At 35.3% G+C, this 19,859-nt stretch overlaps 1 protein-coding gene across 9 annotated transcripts in view; it reads right to left on the minus strand.

The window, feature by feature from the left end:
- Positions 1 to 19,859, minus strand: part of LOC123711200 (GATOR complex protein Iml1) — a 31,826-nt gene that overhangs the window by 1,666 nt on the left and 10,301 nt on the right. For 4 of the 9 annotated variants that reach the window (XM_045663657.1, XM_045663658.1, XM_045663655.1 and 1 more), the window contains 14 exons: positions 19,583 to 19,800; positions 18,826 to 19,037; positions 17,873 to 18,047; positions 16,880 to 17,074; positions 16,086 to 16,163; positions 15,174 to 15,259; positions 13,454 to 13,525; positions 12,691 to 12,889; positions 11,497 to 11,602; positions 9,722 to 9,943; positions 9,152 to 9,312; positions 7,918 to 8,086; positions 2,311 to 2,539; positions 215 to 314 (listed from right to left, as the gene is read on the minus strand). In XM_045663657.1, the coding sequence (XP_045519613.1) occupies positions 215 to 314; positions 2,311 to 2,539; positions 7,918 to 8,086; positions 9,152 to 9,312; positions 9,722 to 9,943; positions 11,497 to 11,602; positions 12,691 to 12,889; positions 13,454 to 13,525; positions 15,174 to 15,259; positions 16,086 to 16,163; positions 16,880 to 17,074; positions 17,873 to 18,047; positions 18,826 to 19,037; positions 19,583 to 19,800 (2,222 nt within the window). Of the gene's footprint in view, positions 1 to 214; positions 315 to 2,310; positions 2,540 to 7,917; positions 8,087 to 9,151; positions 9,313 to 9,721; positions 9,944 to 11,496; positions 11,603 to 12,690; positions 12,890 to 13,453; positions 13,526 to 14,507; positions 14,549 to 15,173; positions 15,260 to 16,085; positions 16,164 to 16,879; positions 17,075 to 17,872; positions 18,048 to 18,825; positions 19,038 to 19,582; positions 19,801 to 19,859 lie in introns of all 9 variants that reach the window. The other 5 variants (XM_045663659.1, XM_045663656.1, XM_045663663.1 and 2 more) reach the window with 5 other exon arrangements.

Raw genomic sequence — 19,859 nt, forward strand, 5'->3', positions numbered from 1 at the left:
ATGGAGTCTACGGAACGCCCATAAAAGGCAGTCATCGCAGCACATTTGAGTCCTTTGCCGGACTTTTTTTAAACAATTGGGGGCATAACTCCCTCACCGGGATATGATTTCACAGTTCGGAAAAAAAATTCTAAAATATAGGATCTTGATCTAAATTCCATATTAAACAGTAGTTCTAATAGTATATATTGAATCGACATTTTAAAACACATACCCGTCGACTATTGTCGTAGTCGTCCTTATTTTTGCCGCTCACGTGTCGAGTTATGTAACCCTCGTGCGGACTCGGAGCAGCTTCGGAATGGACAGGATATCTGACAAGATATCGAAAAATTATAATGTTTTATTTCGCCTGATGAAGTCCAACGATAGAACTATACTCATACATGAATACTCAACAAGCTAAGTATATACAGGAACAATAGGGATACTACTAATGCTATGCTGAGAAGTCCAAAGGTCGGTATGTAGAATGGCACATATTAAATAAAAACATCGTGTTATAAAACACAATAGTTTAATAAAAATAAAGCTACACTAATATTATAAACGAATGCTCAGATTTTGTTTGTAATGGGGAAACGAAATCTATTAAACCGATAAAAAAAGCTGCAGTAACATTGGGTACAGCATATAACAAGCATAACATCGCGCAACTTATAGAAGGATATAAAAAAATTATCCTTCAGAGCTTCCATCCGCTTGTTTGATTCAACTATTTCTATTTCAGGAACTACGGGCTAAAATTAATTTATCAAAGGTTATATTAGAAGATGACTATGACTGAAACACAAGGTCACAGACTATGTACAGTGATAGATAAAACCAGCATTTAATAAAAAGAAAAATTCGCGCTTCCAATATAGACAAGATGTGTTAAGTAACAAGTGGGCTTACGATAAGCTCCAATTAGAGCTTAAACAATTGTTCTAAGAATATGATATTTCAATATTGACTATATGATTTAAACAAAGGCGCGTGTGACGTATGCCCTACATGGCTAGTGCAATTTATCACTTCATACAATGATTCATTGTTAAATAAGAAGGCTAGCGAACTTTTGAGTGCATTTAGTTCATTGCACGGCGCGTCTGGCTATTCACAAAATATCGATTAAATTCTATTACGTCATGAAATGCCGTTAAAAGTGACCGAACTCTTGCCCTTATAGATGACCGGCGATACACAAAGGCTATACTCAGAACCAAGATAAATATTTACCCTATATTAGTATAATTACCATGCTGGAATTTAAACGTGCAAAAAAAATTAAAACAGTTTTCCAGAAATTCCTCCCTAATATAAATTTATTGACTAGACACAAATTTTCCTTTCCACTCCACTCTGCTTATTGTTTAATGGTCCTGTTTGACTTGAATTTACAAGAAAACTGTAATGATAAATGACTCGGTGGAGAATTTCAGCAATTCCACGGAGAGCCGAGTCGTTTTAGATACCTTGTTGTGTTAATTATTTTCTATGATTATTATTTTCTTTATTTATGTAGGAGTAAAGATACATACTTTTATAAGTATCTGATTGGCAGCCTCGTATCACAGTGTTCAAGAGCAAAAGTATAATAAACATATCCCTAATAAATAATATATCTATCTATATTCTAAACAATACTGCTATAATCGATTTCTAGGCTTTTGAACATCTAAGCAAATTGTCTTAACTCACCGTTAATGGTCAACTCTAAATACGGCTGTGAACTTTTATGGCAGTGCTTTAGATACTACTATCACTGAATGCGTCATACCTTGAAATGTCAAAACTTAAGCGTACGGTCTGTTTTGCAAAGAATGATATCAAAGAGACCTGTGTGTGTTACGCAAACTAAACTGTGAATGTCAAGTGTCCTTTTATTATTTCTCTATTAAATAATTACTCGTCATGTAACGTGTTATATTTAAAATATGTATATATCGTTTTAATAAAAATACATAGCTTAGTCTTTAGGGGCCATTTATTTATTATATAGATAATCATCGGCGACTTGTGTAGTTTTTTATAGAAGGCTCACCTGGTGTTAAGTAACTCAAAATAACTTTATTCATAGATAGGTAAACAAGTACATTTATGAATTTTAATAGAAAAGATGTTAAATTGATTCGAAATTTAAATTTACTACCAGTTCGCAAGTCAAGGGCGTAGAATGGGCAAGAAGAACTAGCAATAAACCCTTCGCCACTATTTTAATCTCCAAGTTTTGAGTCATACCGCCCTATCAATGCCAGAGGGCTCGGGAGCGTTGCCGGCCTTTAAAGAATTGGTACGCCCTTAAAGGACGGACTCTAAGTTACGTACCTGCTCGCATTCAACGGCTTATTTATTGGTTTCCTAAGCGCTCGTTGTTCTGATTTCACCGTTGTAGGTATAAGTATGAACATATTCCCCGTGACGTGGACATACAAATGATCTCCAACACCTGCAGCGTGTGATGTACTCTCTACTGTACATTTGATGAATCCAAACCTCCCAACTATGGCCTCTTGGAAGAGGAAGAGGCGCTCCGGCCATTCTTCTTCGGAGAAACCTTGGACAAATAAAAAAGAATCAGTGGCGCTAAAACCTTTTTAGGTCTGGGCCTCAGTATCTGTTTCATGATATTATGTAAATCTAATAGGCAAGTATGTCTTGTGCCAGTTAAATTTTTGGTCGGTTTTCTCACGATGTTTTCCTTTACCAGCGAATTTCAACGTTTAAAGGAGGACACCTGATGCTAACTGATACCGCCACACATGGAACCTCTCAATGCCAGAGGGCTCGCGAGTGCGTTGCCGGCCTTTAAACTTCTCTTATTTTAAAGAGACCAAAAACCTATTGGATATATATATTGGATCTAATGAAGGCAAAATAAGTATGGGTGGATCTCTTTCATATTATAGATAAAAATGATAGCTTATAATAGTACTTTTACAAACAGAGTACTGTACACCGTACATAAAAAACAAATTGTGAATTACAAAAGAAATTATTCATTCATAGTTTTACAGTATTAATATATCTTACATTATGTAATATATGAATTGCTATTTGTTTGTCTCGATAGTGGCTGGACCGATTTGTCTAATTATGATCTTGAAATATTTGGATAATGGTAAAACATGAATAATTAAAAAAATCCTAGCTAATATTTAAATAAAAAAAAACTCACACATGTCTGTCATATATTTTAGTATGCCTTCAGGAATTTGTGATTTATAGCTCTAGTAAGGTCCGGTAATACGACGTGCACCGGGTCATAGTAAATAGATTTTTAGATATAGATAGATATCTTTTTTTATGTTATAGGAGGCATCACCTGATGTTAAGTGATACCGTCCGCCCATGAACACTCATATTGCCAGAAGGCTCGCAAGTGCGTTGGCCTTTTAAGAATTGGTACGCTCTTTTCTTGAAGGACCCTAAGTCGAATTGGTTCGGAAATGATTCAGTGGGCAGCTGGTTCCACATAGTGGTGGTGCGCGGCTAAAACTGCCTTAGAAAACGCTCAGTTGTGGAACGACGGACGTCGAGGTGATATGGATGGTATTTTGTATTTTGCCTTGACGTCCGATAGTGAAACTCAGCTGCAGTGCTTCTATCTATAAATTTGTTAAGTGCAAGTAAAATTACAATTCGTCCGCATTTAATATTTAATTGCCTCAACGTATTTTCTATATAAACATTATACAACCTTTAAAACTTATTAAATTCCTAATATTGCAGAGAATGCAGAATAATGCGTACGCCGAACGAATATATTTTTTAGACATTAGTCAAACATTTTCCTCGTCAATTACAAGCCTTGACCAAATCCTGTTATTACGCGAATATAGGAAATAAAAACAACGAAATTTAAACAAAAATATGCAACGTAAATCAGGCGATCTGAATATTGTATTTTATTTTTTATATGTATCGTGTCATATCACGCTATATCTGACGTCACGCGTTGATTATCTACGCGCCTTCGCGTTGGTGACGATACCAGTAGCATTGAGAAAGATGGAGGCCATTGACCACGCAGAGCACAATTTAAGAGACAGTATCATGAATGCAGTAACAAGTATTTTGTAAGCACTATAAGGAGGAGTCTTTGTTTTTCTTATTTGGTGATTACGCCCATAGTAATTATTTGCTTTTTAACACATATTACCCACACATTGTATATGCTTGAAAACGAAATGCATTTCGAAGATATCTACAAAAAATGAATACGTTTATGTACTGTTATTTTTGAGAGCTTTGCTTACATTTACTGACAAGATGGGAGAGAAAAACTGGAGTAAATCACTATACGGTCGCCAAACTCCAAAAAAAGGAAATTGTTTATGTTAATTACGTCCGAATCTTAAAAATTCGATTTAAAAGTCTATTTTTGTATTAAAATAAAAAAAATACTTTGCGATTGCTATGAACGTATTTTTTTATTCGATATTTTAATCCGATCGCCATATACTAAGCGCATCTTAGTCGAAAACGCTTGACGCTGTTACCTCCCGCTTGCACCTATGTAGCTCTAGCAAGATGAAAAAACCATTAAAACTGTCCGTCTGTTATACGGTATTGAGGTAAAAAAATATATAGGTTCCCAAGTAAGATATATAAAAGTGAGCTTGTATACTATAAAGAAATTATAATTACAATTTATAACAGTGTCCGGCAATCGATAACGTGATTGCTAAAGTTATCCTAAAGAAAATAAAAGAAAAAGAACTTAAAAATTTAAGGAATTTAAGTTATTATTTTATAAATATTTATCATATCATCGTCATGGGCTCTTGGGCTATACCGATTATGTCGTATCCCGCCACATCTGACGTCACGCATCTAGGGTCTATGACCCCTTGCGCATTGGTGATTGGCAGTGACACGACAGAGGCCAACCATAGATCAATGCCCATAAAATAGGAAATCTATTTGTTTGAGCTATCAGAAACTGTCATTACTGTATTCACCTAAAACCTGACATATGTTCGTGTCATATCACGTCAATTGTGACGTCACGCGTATATTGTCTACGCCTTTTCAATTTATTTATTTATTTACACTTGGTTACACTACAATATATAAAAAAATGAACATAATTAAATCAAAAGGAGGGCAATTGGCGGCTTTATCGCTTTCGAGCGATCTCTTCCAGGCAACCACTGTGAGTAAAGAAAAAAAATGTATTAAAGGCCAAGGCCACTGACCAGCTGACAGTCCATAATAATACCAGGGCCCAGAACACACTGGCCTGTTTCACAGATCCCCGTTAACAAACTCTATCTGTGAGTGTGGCTTGGATGAAGGATCTCACATCTTATTTAATTGTCCCAAACTAAATTATCCTCTTTATGACGTTCTTCCCTTAAGTGTTAAATGTTTGTGTTTAGTCCATATTGTAAATTTTTATGTAAATATATAGAAAGCAATAAAATTAAAGCGTAATATATATAAATGATTCATAAATAGTAAACAGTATTTAATAATGCTTTTACTCATATTTGTGTTGTCTGTGCTGTCTCAAAACTAACAATCGAATTCCATTTTTTTTTTGTTTGTGCATATTCAAAATTAACCTAATTATTATTTTTATCAATCAATCTCCTTCGTGTTTTCTCCATCTACACGACACGAAGTACCTTGTGCCCAGTTGGCATAAATAAAAGCCATAAACAAGAAAAAAAAAGACTTTGGTACTGAATGCAAACACTATCGGATGTTCCCAGTAGCGTTATTGTGTATCGTGTGTATTTAATATTATGTATATATCTTTTTTTTCGACAATATCGTATTGCTTTAGTTCTGTAAGAATAGTGAATATATTTATTGTAAATAAAATATCATCTTGGGTCAGCCAGACGCCTTGCTTAAGTGAAATTAGTCAAACATTTCCTCTTCAAGTATCAACTATAATAGTTTTACACTCATATAACAAAAATACAAATAAAATTTATTGAAATATAACACGTTAATTTTAAAAGCGAATGGTGTAAATATATTTATGCTGTTTTGGAAATTACTAGTAATAATAATAATATGAAAATAGTGATAATAATACTAATTACTATAGGCACTAACACAATTCCATCTCTCGTATAGTTAACTGGTTTAATGTGAATAACTTACTGCTTAATGAGAATAAAACAAAATGTATTAGATTTACAACTAATAACGTAAAGCGAGATATTGGTAACCTGAAAGTTAAGGACAGTGAACTAAACTCCAGTGGGGCCCACACATAGAAACTCTTTCGAATAGGCTGAGCTCTGCAGCATATGCAGTAAAGAAAATCCGACAGCTTACTGATAAGGATACGGCTAAAATTGTGTACCATAGCTACTTTCACAGCGTTATGTCGTACGGTATTCTACTGTGGGGTGCTGCTGCAGAGGTTCAATCCATATTTGTGTTGCAGAAGCGGGCTGTTCGGGGTATTAGTTGTGTTTCCCCGAGGGAGTCGGTACGGAATAGATTTAAGGAACTAAATATTATGACATTATCCGGTCAATATATTCTTGAAGCCTTGTTGTATGTACAAAAAAACTTAAACGATGTTAAAACAAATGGTGACTTTCACCAGTATAATACGCGTAATAGAACTAATTTTAGTGTGCGACCAACCAGGCTCCAGAAGATAAACCACGCTTTATATGGAAATTGTATTCGTTTTTACAACAAACTCCCAAGCGAAATTAGAGAACTGTCACTTAATAAATTCAAAGCCCTTTTATAAATGTGACGAATACCTAAATGATCCTAATCCTTGGGACTGATTTGCTCCAGTTCAAACAATTTGTATTAAAAACTTGGCGATTGAAAAGTGAGTGGCGGAAAGTTTCTTGCCAGTTCTTCTTACCCGCTCTATGCCCTTGACTTGCGAACTGGTTGTAAATGTAAATTTACAGTTAATTTAATTTGTTTTTCTTGACGTTCATAAGTGTACATGTTTACCTATATGAATAAAGATATTTTGATTGATTGATTGATTAACAAATAACAGAACGTTTGTCAGTTCACTTTAATTAAATTTATAAACCGAATCACTGAGCCCTTTTCAGAAGGTATGAAGTAACTGTTCTTACTTGCTTAAATTATTATATATACAAATAATTTTATTTTAATATTACTCTGTTACAGTGGAGTCTATTTGCGAGAGATCACGTGAATTTCTTTATATGTAATTAATTTATTTATATGTAAATGTTTTGTAGGTATTTCGAATATATATATATATTTATTTTTAATAAAATAAGATAGCAATAATCATAATAAAATATCAAAACTCTTTTGAGATTTAAGTAAGCCAATTCAATTTTGGTACTTAAATTTAATTCAAGCTGTAGTGACAGCTGATAAAAATAGTTAAGAGAGGACGAGTGTCAAAGAAGAGGATGTAAATAAGGAGGAATGTGGATGAAGAGGGATGTGAAACATGCGAGTGCAAGAAGAGAGATGTGAAAGAAGAGGAGTGTGAAAAAAGAGGAATGTGAATGAAGAGGGATTGTAAAGATGCGAGTGAAATAAGATGAGTGTGAAAGAAGAGGAATGTGAATGAAGAGGAGTGTGAAAACAGAGTAATGTGAATAAAGTGGGGTGTGATAAATGCGAGTGAGAGAATATTAGTGTGAAACACGAGGTATGTGAATGAAGAGAAATGTGAAGAATAGGAATGTAAATGAACGGGAGAATAGATGGGAGTAAAAGAATAGAGGTGTAAAAGATGCGACTGAAAGAAGAGGAGTACAAGGATATAGAGAGAACTAAATCTTACTTGCGCATACGTCGGGGCCACTATTGTCCAGTAAGTGCCCAGGTACAAATTTGGGCTTTAAATAATAATTATTTTATACAATTGAGTCCAATACCTATATTTTAATTGAGCCAAAATGCATATAAATAATCGACCACCTCAATGGCTAGTAATAAAAAAAGTGTAATTACCTTGGAACAAGGCAGTTTTCCCTCTTAGCAGTGGTTCTTCATTCAGCGGGACATAGATGGGTCCCCGGAGAGGGTCTGATTTCTCCGTGAAGGGCAATGCTAGGGGATCGGCGGGAATCGGTACCATTTGCAATCTACAGCTTTGCGCTTTGCGAGCCCAACCAAATATCTGCCAAGTATTATTTATTTTATTTAACATTTAAAAAACAGCGAAATTTATCCAGAAATTAGAGTGATTAATATTTGTTCTATCGTTTCCAAACCTTCGCAGACAAAACGATTTGTCAAAATCTGTAGTCTATGCGACAAGAAAAGCGTCTTAACTTTGTTGTAATGTCCACAACACTGTCATTATACTTTGATACTTTGATTGAAAAAATTAAAAATATATATATTTTTTGAATAAATGTGTTTAAAGTATTGTTGGCGTAGTGGCTTTATCGAGCTTTCATCCTTAAGGTCATAGGTTCAAACCTCGTGTATGAACCTGTGGGCTTCTGTCTATGTGCGCATTTAACATCTAAAGGAAAACATTCGGACGGTATGTGGCAGGAATAGAAATTATCACGGAACAGATATAAAAATCTGAGGCCCAGACTTACAACCGCAATACGTTTTCAGACTAAAGCTAATGTTTATAGAGAGGTTAGGGTGCAGTCCTATACTGAGGCGGTCTAGCCCCAAAGAAAATACTCAACCAAACTTTTTCGTGCTTTATAAAGTTGAAAATACAAAAAAAAACGTGTGTGTTCTTATGTACACTTGTTAGAAGTTATACTTCTTTGGCGTAACAAGATATCTTTTTATAAATTATATTCTTTGTTTATAGAAAAAACGACACTAAGAATAGAAAAAATATATTTAATACATTGAAAGTTATATTATAACACATTATCTAGTTTATTTAAATATCACAAAAAATGATTTCTACATAATTAAAGAAATGGAAGTTTTGTATTTTCCGTTGTCGGTTTTTTGTGACGGTGGGCGGCTGTCGGATTTTTGTGTCGCATCGTAAAAATTTTCTCTCATCCTTTTTTACTAACGCGCCAAAAGAAGTATAACATGATAGCAAATTTGACAGTTTTTTGACACACGGAAGTCATACGTAACGCTGCACTGAATAATCATTAACTTTATTTAAGTTTTGCTTACGCCAATTTCCTCTTCCAAGAAGTTTTACAGGATTCGTAATAAAATAGATGTTTGTATAATCTAATAATGTGAATCTTACCAGATCGGAGACAATATTTCCGCTAGCCACAGCCCACTGTATGCACATCTCGTACGCCTGGTCAGGTCTGAAAGTGGCCTGATAACGGGCGTGGCCCCATTCTATACGATCGCTTTTATTGTTCACGTCTATGTCCAGGTGAGTATTTTTGTATAGAGGCACTTAAAACAAACATATACGATTGATAACCGTAAATAATTTCTTTGGTAGTATTTTTTATTCAAGTCAGAATATGAAGCAAACATTTCATGAACCAGACGCTGTTTGACATTTTAATGTGAAAAATAAAACATAGACTAAAGTATTCCTCTCAAGATATGTGAAAAATAAAACATAGACTAAAGAATTCCTCTCAAGGAATTGGCGTTTATATGTGAAAAATAAAATATATACTAAAGAATTCCTCTCAAGGAATTGACGTTTTATTGAGAAAAACAAAACATAGACTAAAGAATTCCCCTCAAGGAATTGACGTTTTAATATAAAAAATAAAACATAGACGAAAGAATTCGTCTCAAGGAATTGACGTTTAAAAGATATTTTCCAGCTTCAACTAAAACTGATACTCACTATCATCATTTCCCAATTGCATATAATTTGGATCAATATGGTCGCAGAGGAAGGCGGGTATTCCCGAGTCGTCAATGACAGGGCTTGATCCCGATATATCAATAGCGCCGGTGTTCGACTCTGTCCTGAGTATGGGCGAACGAGGGCCTAAGACCTCAACTTCCATCCATTCGTTCTCGAAGCTTTGCAAATCGCCTAACGGTTTCACGTAGTCTGGCATTTCTGAAATTACGATTCAATACTGACACCTATAGGCATGATTCCACCAAAATAGGTGCGACACATTTGTTTACAAATATTTTATGCAAAACAAAATTGTTTGTAAAAATATACGTACTAAGCGCGTATCGCGTTTGGCTTCTGTGTCCACTGATAATTCTGTGTGTAACTTTTTTGCGCGTTTGTTATACACTCGTTTACAAAATTGTTCACTGTGAAGATTTTCTGCCGACAAACGCTATTATGGACGGGCAGGAAAACGTTGTGCTTCGTAATATATTCGAGCACAATTTGTTATTATAAGCTTTAGTGAGTCGACCAAAACACACACCGTACCTTAGTTGAATATTTTCTTTATTTTAAACGCAATACACGTTATATATTAATTCATTTAGGAATTAAGTAACAATTTGTAGTCTATTATTCGTAAAGGACTTGCATCCTTGACCATGTTATTAGTTTAAAAAAGTCGACATTAATTTTCTGAAACTGTCAATTCCATCATTCTTTAAATTTTAAAGTTTTTGGTTTTAATTTTTTGTCAATATATTTGACGCTCTTGATAACTTGAAGATATTCATAATTACAATTAATATAAATACAACCTACTTTATCAGTACGGTGATATACACGTGTGAAACTGACATGAAAACTTTAGGCACAGCGCTAACATGATCCATTCAAGTTTCTCTCAATCAAGTAGCCGGCCATATCTGAGCTTACGAGGGGACTCTTTGTATTGAAGTCGCATGGGTCCGCTAAGCATTCCGAATATACTAAATAATTATGTAGAAATAAAGAAAATAATGAATACAACAAGCAAGCTTCTAAAACGATTCGGCGAAACGTCTCCCAGTTGCTAAAAGTCGTTTTTCACCACAGTTTTCTTGTAATATTACTGTGGGTTCACTCAAATAATAAAAATCTGAATATTGATGTACGTGCCAATGTACGTATGTACGACCAAAAGTACGTAACTTTAATTATGTAGAGAACAACACGATATGTCTGTCGCAGCCAGCTTAATTAGCCGGTCAATTAGCAGCTTAGCCTTTAACTAAACAGCGTCGTTTAACTAGCGGCCTTAAAGATATTCAGCCAGTTGATCAAACAGCTCGGCGAATGACTCGATCGTCATCTGCCTCTCAAACTCGAAACGGGACTCTTCAAACTGTCAATATGGCTTCGGCAAACCACAACTGTAATGGTATTTTCCAAAGTTTATTCAGAAACAACAAGCACAATGGAAGAGTAGTGACAATAATAATGTAAATTTAGCTGTGATTCAGGCAGTTGAATTTTTAAAGAAATATTTGAATGTCATCTTTTTTATTTATGCCAAATAATGACTCTATCGTACGAATGGCCTAAGCATTAGCCAGCCAGTTTATTAAATGTTGTAACAAACGCTACGACTGAACAACTTTCAGGCCGCTAGTTAAACAGCGCGATTTAGTTTAGATTAGGCTGTTAATTGAACGGCTAATACATGACATATGATAGAGAATACAACACATTATCTGTCACTTTTCCTAGAAGGTCTCAAATGAGCATACCTTTATCTTTTTTTTGCGGTAAGATATGATACATGTAGTAGCCGACAACATAGCGCTTCAATGTGTCACCCGATGCGTGGCATATCATTTTCTCTTGCAGTAATTTCTGAAAATAGCATTTGTATTATTTATAAAACAAGGGGCAAACGGGCTGGAGATTTTACCTTGTGTTTTTATCTTTCCGTGTACCATAATTATTAAAAAAATATATCAATGGCGCTACAACGTTTTTAGGTCTGGGCCTTAGATTTCTGTATCTGTTTCATGATCATTTGTTAATCGAATAGGCAAGTAGGTGATCAGCCTCTGTCAGGCACAGAAGGCTGATCGCGCACGCCGTCGACTTTTTGCGTCTAAGGCAAAGCGGTTTCTTCACGATGTTTTCCTTCACCGTTCGAGCTAATGTTAAATGTGCACATAGAAAGACAATCCATTGGTGCACGGGGATCGAACCTACGACCTCAGGGATGACAGTCACACGCTGAAGCAACTAAGCCAACACTGCTCTATAATTGTTTATTTTATTCAATACACAATCGCCACTTAGAATTAAAAATCGGGCCGGAGACACACACTGCGAGACTTGCAAGTGCGTTGTCGGACTTTTAAGAATCTACAGTGTATTTATTACAGACGTGTTTGGTCATATAATTATTTTCTTTATTTATATATTGTATTGTGCAACTATTATTATTAAAATTTCTCAATATATTACGAAGGGAAATTAAATATTTCATATATATATATATGCTGTATGAGATACAGCTCCAGGGATGTAACTCGAGTCTTCATCAAACTGGGTACTAACACGCTAAACGCTTTACGATTCGTTCAACAATACAAAATACGCCAATATAATTGTACGATAAAATTCGTTGTAGTTTATTATAGGACAAGTATCTTTATGGTAAAAAATATGGCACCTTTAAACATTTTACATTTTTAAACTAGAATAAAAAAGCAGTCATCAACTTTAGGTCTTGGCCTCAGATATATATCATTTGTCAATCTAATACACGGTTATAATGACTTTTAGGGTGTAAGGCAAGCCGGCTTCCTCACGATAATTTTGTCACCATTCAATTGAATGTTAAATGCACACATAGAAAGAATCAATCCATCGGTGCATAGCCGGAGATTGAACTTATGACCTCAGGGAGTCACACACTGAAAATTTCTCTTTTCTATACTTACTTCCATAAAATGAGTGGCCTTTTCGTACGTCATATTCTCCATATTGGCTTGCAACCAATGTATAGCATATATAGAGACGAATGTGTGTGAAGGTAAACTGACAGTTTGCTGCAGAAACGCTATGCCAAGAGATGGATTTCGCATCCTTTCTATTATCTCTGACAAGGTTGCATTGGCTTTGAGTTTCGGCTCTATGACTCTGTAAAAACATACATTTTTATAGATTTTCGGATAAGTCTTAGTCCAGAAAAGGCAAGTGGCGCTATCTTTTGCAGATTGAATACTTTTTTTTTTAATATTGATAAGTAGGTGATCAGTCTGGGCCCGGTAGAATGCTAGAACGTCTCCGGAGCCTCTCTAACGCCTTGAAGGAACTACCCGCGATAATTTTAGTGGGTATACCGAGTCTCTGAATAGCAGCGTTTCTGGTGGTTAGAGTTCCACATACCCTGCATCTTTCGGTGCATCCGCAAATGCATTTGAAATGAAAGAAAAAAACGTTTTTAGAGTTGAGATTAGCACATTTAAGTACTTAGACCAATACGGTTGTCACTGACCTGGTATAACGATCTTCTAGGTTATGCCTACGCAAAAATATTCCCACTTTTAAACCTTTCTTAAAACTCCCATTAACAGCCTAAAATTGCCTGACAAAATACCTTCGAAAATTGGTACATACACATATATCAAGAAAAGTTTTTTTTTAAACGAACATTTCCGTCATTCCGAATTATCCTTAAAAGACAAGATTTTTCGAACTCACCCATCATCGTAGCCATCTTCACATTCGCCAGTTTGAGACTGCGTTCTTTCTAGAACAGTTTTTGCTGCTTGTCTGCAAACATGTTCTAATAAGTCTATATAATGAGATTTCTTCCAGTCGCAAGCAAAAGCAGAAAGCATTATGAGGTAATGAGAATAACTGAAATCATTTATGAAGTAAAACACTGAAAATCGGTATAAAATGTTTTATTTACAAAGTTTTTAAGCAAAATCTCATCTTGTAATCTACGCAAAATCAAGAATTTTAAAAAATTTCCGTCACCAAAGCTATCGAAGAATCGGAAAGTAAAACATATTTCTATATCAATATTTACTTATCATCGTTCGCATCGCGAACATCGTTTCTCTTTAATGTGATTTTACTAAACCTACCTTTTTAGTACATGGAACATTTAGGGAAATGAACATACACACAAAATATCACGAAAATCGGTCGAGCCGTTTCAGAGGAGTTTAATTATTTGTAGAATAGTATTTTGAAGTGAAACTTCTTTCTGGGTGTTTTAAAAAAAATACCCTTACATTTTTCGGTTACGCGTCACGTTATTCCGTTACTCGCCATCTTTTTCTTGCCCCTACCATGGTTGATTCGAAGCCATTAATAACAAAAATATATAATAACGATAACAACGATAGTAATAATTCGTTTACAATTAATGAAATTCTGTAATAATCTTAGTAGTAATAAGGTAAAATGAAATAATTATATTATTTGTATTCATGTCTATGATAATAAAAGCCTTTTGGTAAACTTTATCTAATTTAACTTTATTTAACCAATTTCTGTAAAGTTGCATATAGTAGATGATTTTCCGAAAAATAAGGTCATAAAGAAGTTTCACTTCTTACGTGTGTACACTAGTACACGCACACATTTTTATAGAATAGAGCAGCCTACGGGACACCTAATAAGGGCCGCCTGATAAGGGAGTCCTGATAAGGGCCACCTTCGCAGCCCATAGGCACCCATTTTTAATTCGAATTTTAAAATAACTTTAATAAATGATTTCAGTGCGAAGAAAGAGGGTACTCACTTGGTCCCTTGGAAACTTATTGACTTAGTAGGCGATACTTGCTGAAATGAATAGAAATATCAAGCATCTAGAGGAAGAAGCATTGGGTCAAAGGGTTGAAAGACTCTGAAATTAGTCACAAGGATGTATGGGTAACATTAAGAGGAGACGTAGCGAGATTTTCAGCTAAGTCTTTAAAGTGTTACCCTTAAGCAGATAGGTAAATGACTACTATGTATAAAAATACATAAGTCATAAGTCAAGCTGTAAGAAGAAAGCTGTTAGGTGAAATTGTATGACGAAACAAAAGCAACACGCAAGCAAGCTGTCCTACAACTCTACCCCTTCCGAAGTATACGTCCAGTACTCCTGACAGCTTCTGTATTTTCTATACTTTCATTGTTATATCAAAATTCAAATAAAAATCCCAGAAAAGTCATTCGAAAATCTTTTCCGAAATAAATAGGAAAATTTAATATTGAATATTTTGCTTTGCATTTTTTTTACATATAATAGCTGTCAAAAGAAACAACGGTTAATGTGAGCTTTAAACCAGGTCTGATACATGAAAATGCATTAAACGCAATATAGATAAATGCACCAGATCTGCTAGAGCTCATTTGTCCCTCTCAGAAGCGTATTTAAAGATAAGGATAGCATTTGGTAAGCTCGTCGCAAGGTACTGACATAGCTTCGATGCGTAGACGCGGTCGGTCTGGAAGTCTGGTGCTGCCCACGCGCTCTCTGAAGGGAGAGCTCGATACTCCACCCTGCTACATTATATACCTCATGTTATAGAAGCCTTATAAATTGGCTAAATGATAATTATAAATGTCGTTATTTTCAGTTATCTTATCTATATAGTCCGATATTCGCACGAACCTTACGTAAAATCGTTTAGTAACGAATCCGTGGTCGTAACGAAACGGATGCGTGTACGTTTGAAGACACGTACACGTTTCTTGTCTTGCAAATACACGACAATCATATATGATTGAATACTAGAATATATTGTAAAGTTCGTGCTTAATTATTGAATTTTGACAAAAATTGTGTCCATTTGCGGAACACAGCGTCATAAATTTAAATTTTCAACGCTTCAAATGTGTCAAAATGTTTACTAGTTAAAAGAGTATTCAAGCGCTAAATAGACTAATGCAGCTCTAAAAGTTTCAAGAAAGTTTCTTTGTCTCCGAAGTACTAAAGCCAACAAACAGTTACAGTGTTGTGCGATCGTGCAGTATTGATACTTTAAGCGGTGCTCATAAATAGGCGTAGCGACTCACTAATGAAATGACTTACAAGCTTCATTTACCTACTACTGTACACTTTTCTTGAAACCCACGCTCTTAAAGTTAAGGAATTAATACACTATGTTAAATTGTTAAAAAAAATGCCAATTCAATATTATATTTCCGCTATGAATGAGTAAAACAAAAGGGCAAAGAAACGCGTTAAATCTGCGCTCGAAATACCTTCAAAATCACTTACCAAAAAATGTTTGCCAAAATGAATTTTGCTCAAAAACGAAAAGGCCGAAAACTAAAAAAACTAAATAGATTTTTTAGTATTCGGCCGGTACGGGCCTTGCCTCTATACCTGGGCGTTCCGAGTGAGGATAGACGTGGAATGTCTCCGACGAGTGAGCGCGCTCTCCGCGTTGCCCGCAGTCGCCATCTGCACACAATCACTTTCCAAACGCCCGTCTCAAAGGTAATTTAGATAATTTGGAATAAACGCCTCCAACGGGCCGTGTCACCTCTCATCTGCGCGTCAAAATCGCAAATGGGCGCTAGACTTCCGAGGTATTAGCGCATGCGACTCAAACGAGAACTTTTAAGGCATGCTCAGATATTAAGACTTCTAGTTTGAGTGTGTGAGTGTTTTAGAAGCTTTGTAAGTTCTGTGCAAAATTTCATCATGCAGTGCAGTATCTACGTGTCATTCGTTCAAGTGTCATGCTGACATTTCACAAAGCTCGCGACGCATCATGGAACGGGTCGGATGTTATGGATTATAGTTTTAATACGCTCGGCCACTGATACATTTGTACGACGAAAGTATTTAATGTATGTATTGCGTTGTAGTAAAAGAAAAATATTAGAAGAAATTTTGAACTAGAAACACGAAAATAAACAAGTCCAATCCACGCACTTGACCATTTTCAAATCTTGCTATAACCATCCGTAAATTTTAAAAATATTTTAATGGAGTCTTAGATATTGAATATCTAATGACATTTAAAATTGATCATCCGTTACACCATCACATAATGCGCCGATCGCTTACTCTATACACAGAAGACAAAAAACAAGAGACAGCGAATGTAAGTGTCAGTTATGACAGCTGACATTTGACAGATCAACCTAACCATAGTGTTTACCGCTACTTACCCGCTTATTAGGTCTTTTGACCTTATTAAAATAGGATTCTGTCATTTTTAAGAAACCCTCAGTCAGGTGATCCAGGTCGTGGCGCGTGGGTGCGGGATACACGTCACAATGGGTCGTTTCAGCCTCTAATATTTGTTTGGTGGCTGGATTGTTGAGCGGGAGGAGCAATGTGCGGAATCGCCAGTACTTCAAAGGCTAAAATAAATATATAAAACCTCTCAGCTACACTCTAACATACACACACACACCCATTCACACACTCACACAAGAATCAGAAAACAGTAGGGAAGATAAGAAAAGTCTATAAATCAATAGAGAAGACGGCCTAAAATTATCAAACACCTGAGATCCAATAATATCCAAATTAAAACCACAAGACAAACTATCTGCGAAAATAGAGGACACCGTGAGTCATTTCTGCAAAAACCCGTCATCTTTTAGTCGATATCAACTCCGGGGAAATAAATACAGATAACACAACTTTCTCTACAGCTGTGATACTTTTTGACATTTAACACCTTTTGTCTTCAGTCACCGTGACCACGCAGGCTGTAAAGCACGCGAAACGTCGGAAAATTTAAATAATGTAAAATAATTATAAGTTTATAATAATAATACATAGCTTCAATCCGGTTAAAAAGTGATTTATTAAAGTTTAAGAATTTAGAGGAGGCCTTCACTTCATCGCAGGCCGTGTTCTATTAAATATAATAATGTAACTTATAGTACAGTAATTCCCACTATAACGCGGTACTTTTATAACGCGATTTATGAACGTATATAAAGCGGAGCCAACATTAGTTTTGCGTACCTTTGCACCTGTTTCAATTGTGTTATAAAAATAAACTAAAAAGTTTATTCAATTCGTTTTTGAATTGTTCAAAAGAACGATAATACTACAACGCAATTTCCCCAAAAGGGGATTTCTGTACTCGAATATCAGTTTTGTTTTTAATTATTAGAAAATCAGTATGATTATACTCCGATAATTACCTCGACAAGTGCAAAATCAGTATCTCCCCTCGTACATATATAATGGTCCATATAGTTCCAGTTATAATTCTCCAATTTCTCAGTGGTGAAGGAAACCCAGGATACTTCGTATGTGTCGTGATTTGGCGCATGAAATCTGTATCTATAGTGGATGTTGAAAGGTGGGTATGGGTGTCTGAAATTCAATCATAAACGTTTTTCTTGTACATCATTTTTATAAAACAGGGAGCAAACGGGCAGGGAAACTCAATGCCAGAAGACTCGCAGGTAAGTGCCCTTGGTTCGCTCTTTCTTATGTCGAATTGGTTAGGAAAAACTTCAAAAAGTAAATAGAATATTTTGTTTTAATTGTCGGGCCAAGACTAGTTAAAAAAAAAGGAACATGATCCGAACGAACAATTGACCCCTCTAGAACTCGTAAGACAAACTTTTTTAACCGACTAAACAAAAGAAGTTTTTCAATTCAGCGTGTAATTTTTTTAAGCAAAGCTCTGCCGTCTATGGAATATTTGACAACTCAAATGATGCGGAAATGCGGCAAATAGGTCCCATATGACGAATGTAATAAATTTATAATCATTAAATTCTCTTGTAATAGAAAAACAAGCAATAGAAATAAGACATATACATTTCCCTATATCGTAGATAATGTGACACAATATGGCCAGGTAGTTTGTATGAAAACGGTCACGTGATCAAGTCCGTCCCGTACGTTTGTGTACGTTGACAGATATCTAATGAAATAATATAATATTTTAAATAACGGCCTACAATTCATTTAGAAATATTTTTAATATATATTGTATTTCTCTATAGGCTTTGATAAATAAACAAGAAATTTTTTATGCATTTTTCACCGGCCCATGGACACCGTTGCCGGCCTCTGAGGAAGGAGTATACTCTTTAAACGATAACAATCTTTTCCTTAATATTATTAAACAATAGAGACTTACCTTGGTCTATATCTAGTAACGGTAATAGTAGAGCCAACAAGCGTCAACTTATGGAAAATCCTTCCAATGGACAGCAGATACCGTTTGGTAGGCGCCGAGTTCACATTTTTCCCGCACTGCGGCGCCACTTTCGAAGGCGGCGGCGTACGCGCAGACGGGCAGTGAGATTCTATCACTTCGTTCTCATTTACCCCCACGATTAGTTGGAAGCCCTGGAATTTTATAATATTACTTTTTACTATACTTTCGAGATATTTTACAAGACTACAGACAATTTTTTATGAAATAAGATTTCCGTCATAACTTAATTTTTTATTTAAAATATGGTATATGTGGGACTGTCGCAAATGGTCCTACTTGCGTAATACTTGTAAAAGTTGCCCCGTAATTTGCCGGAACAGTTGGGAATTCTCCATTTATTTCGCAATATTACATAAATCATATATAACAAAAAAAATAGCCAAAGATGCAGTACATAATATGAATGGCATACAAAAAGGTTCAAACAATAAAAAAATATTAAATACATTTAAGTGAAGAAACTAAGTAAAAACAAATGTTAGTTTAGTTTTTTTTAATTACTATTATTATGATTGTGTATGTTTCGGTATGTGTGTTTCGTTAGTAATAAATGTTACGTATAAGTAGATAATACACTAATGGAAAAGTAAGGCTATGTACGGAAGGGTGTGTGTGTGTTATGCTTGTTGCCCGTAGGTAATTATCAGCATTACTGCGTGAAACTATTTTTGCATACCTGCGCCAATCTTTGCGAGACGAGTTCCTTAAAAACCTCCATAGTGGTCAGAGGCTCCTTATATATCGCTCTATTCTGTGCAAAATCGGCGTTGACGTCATCGGGCAACAGATTATAATCGGACACCAGATAATCATTTTGCAATGAACGTTTATCGGGGAAGTAATCTGTGGTTATTGGCAGACAGGCCGGGATCGTTAACGATTTCCAGTCAACTCCTGTTTCAGAAGATAATATTTATAATTGCGGTCATTTTAACGGCCAAACTACCCAACTC

This window comes from Pieris brassicae, chromosome 6 (assembly GCF_905147105.1).
Source record: "Pieris brassicae chromosome 6, ilPieBrab1.1, whole genome shotgun sequence".
NCBI lineage: Eukaryota > Metazoa > Arthropoda > Insecta > Lepidoptera > Pieridae > Pieris > Pieris brassicae.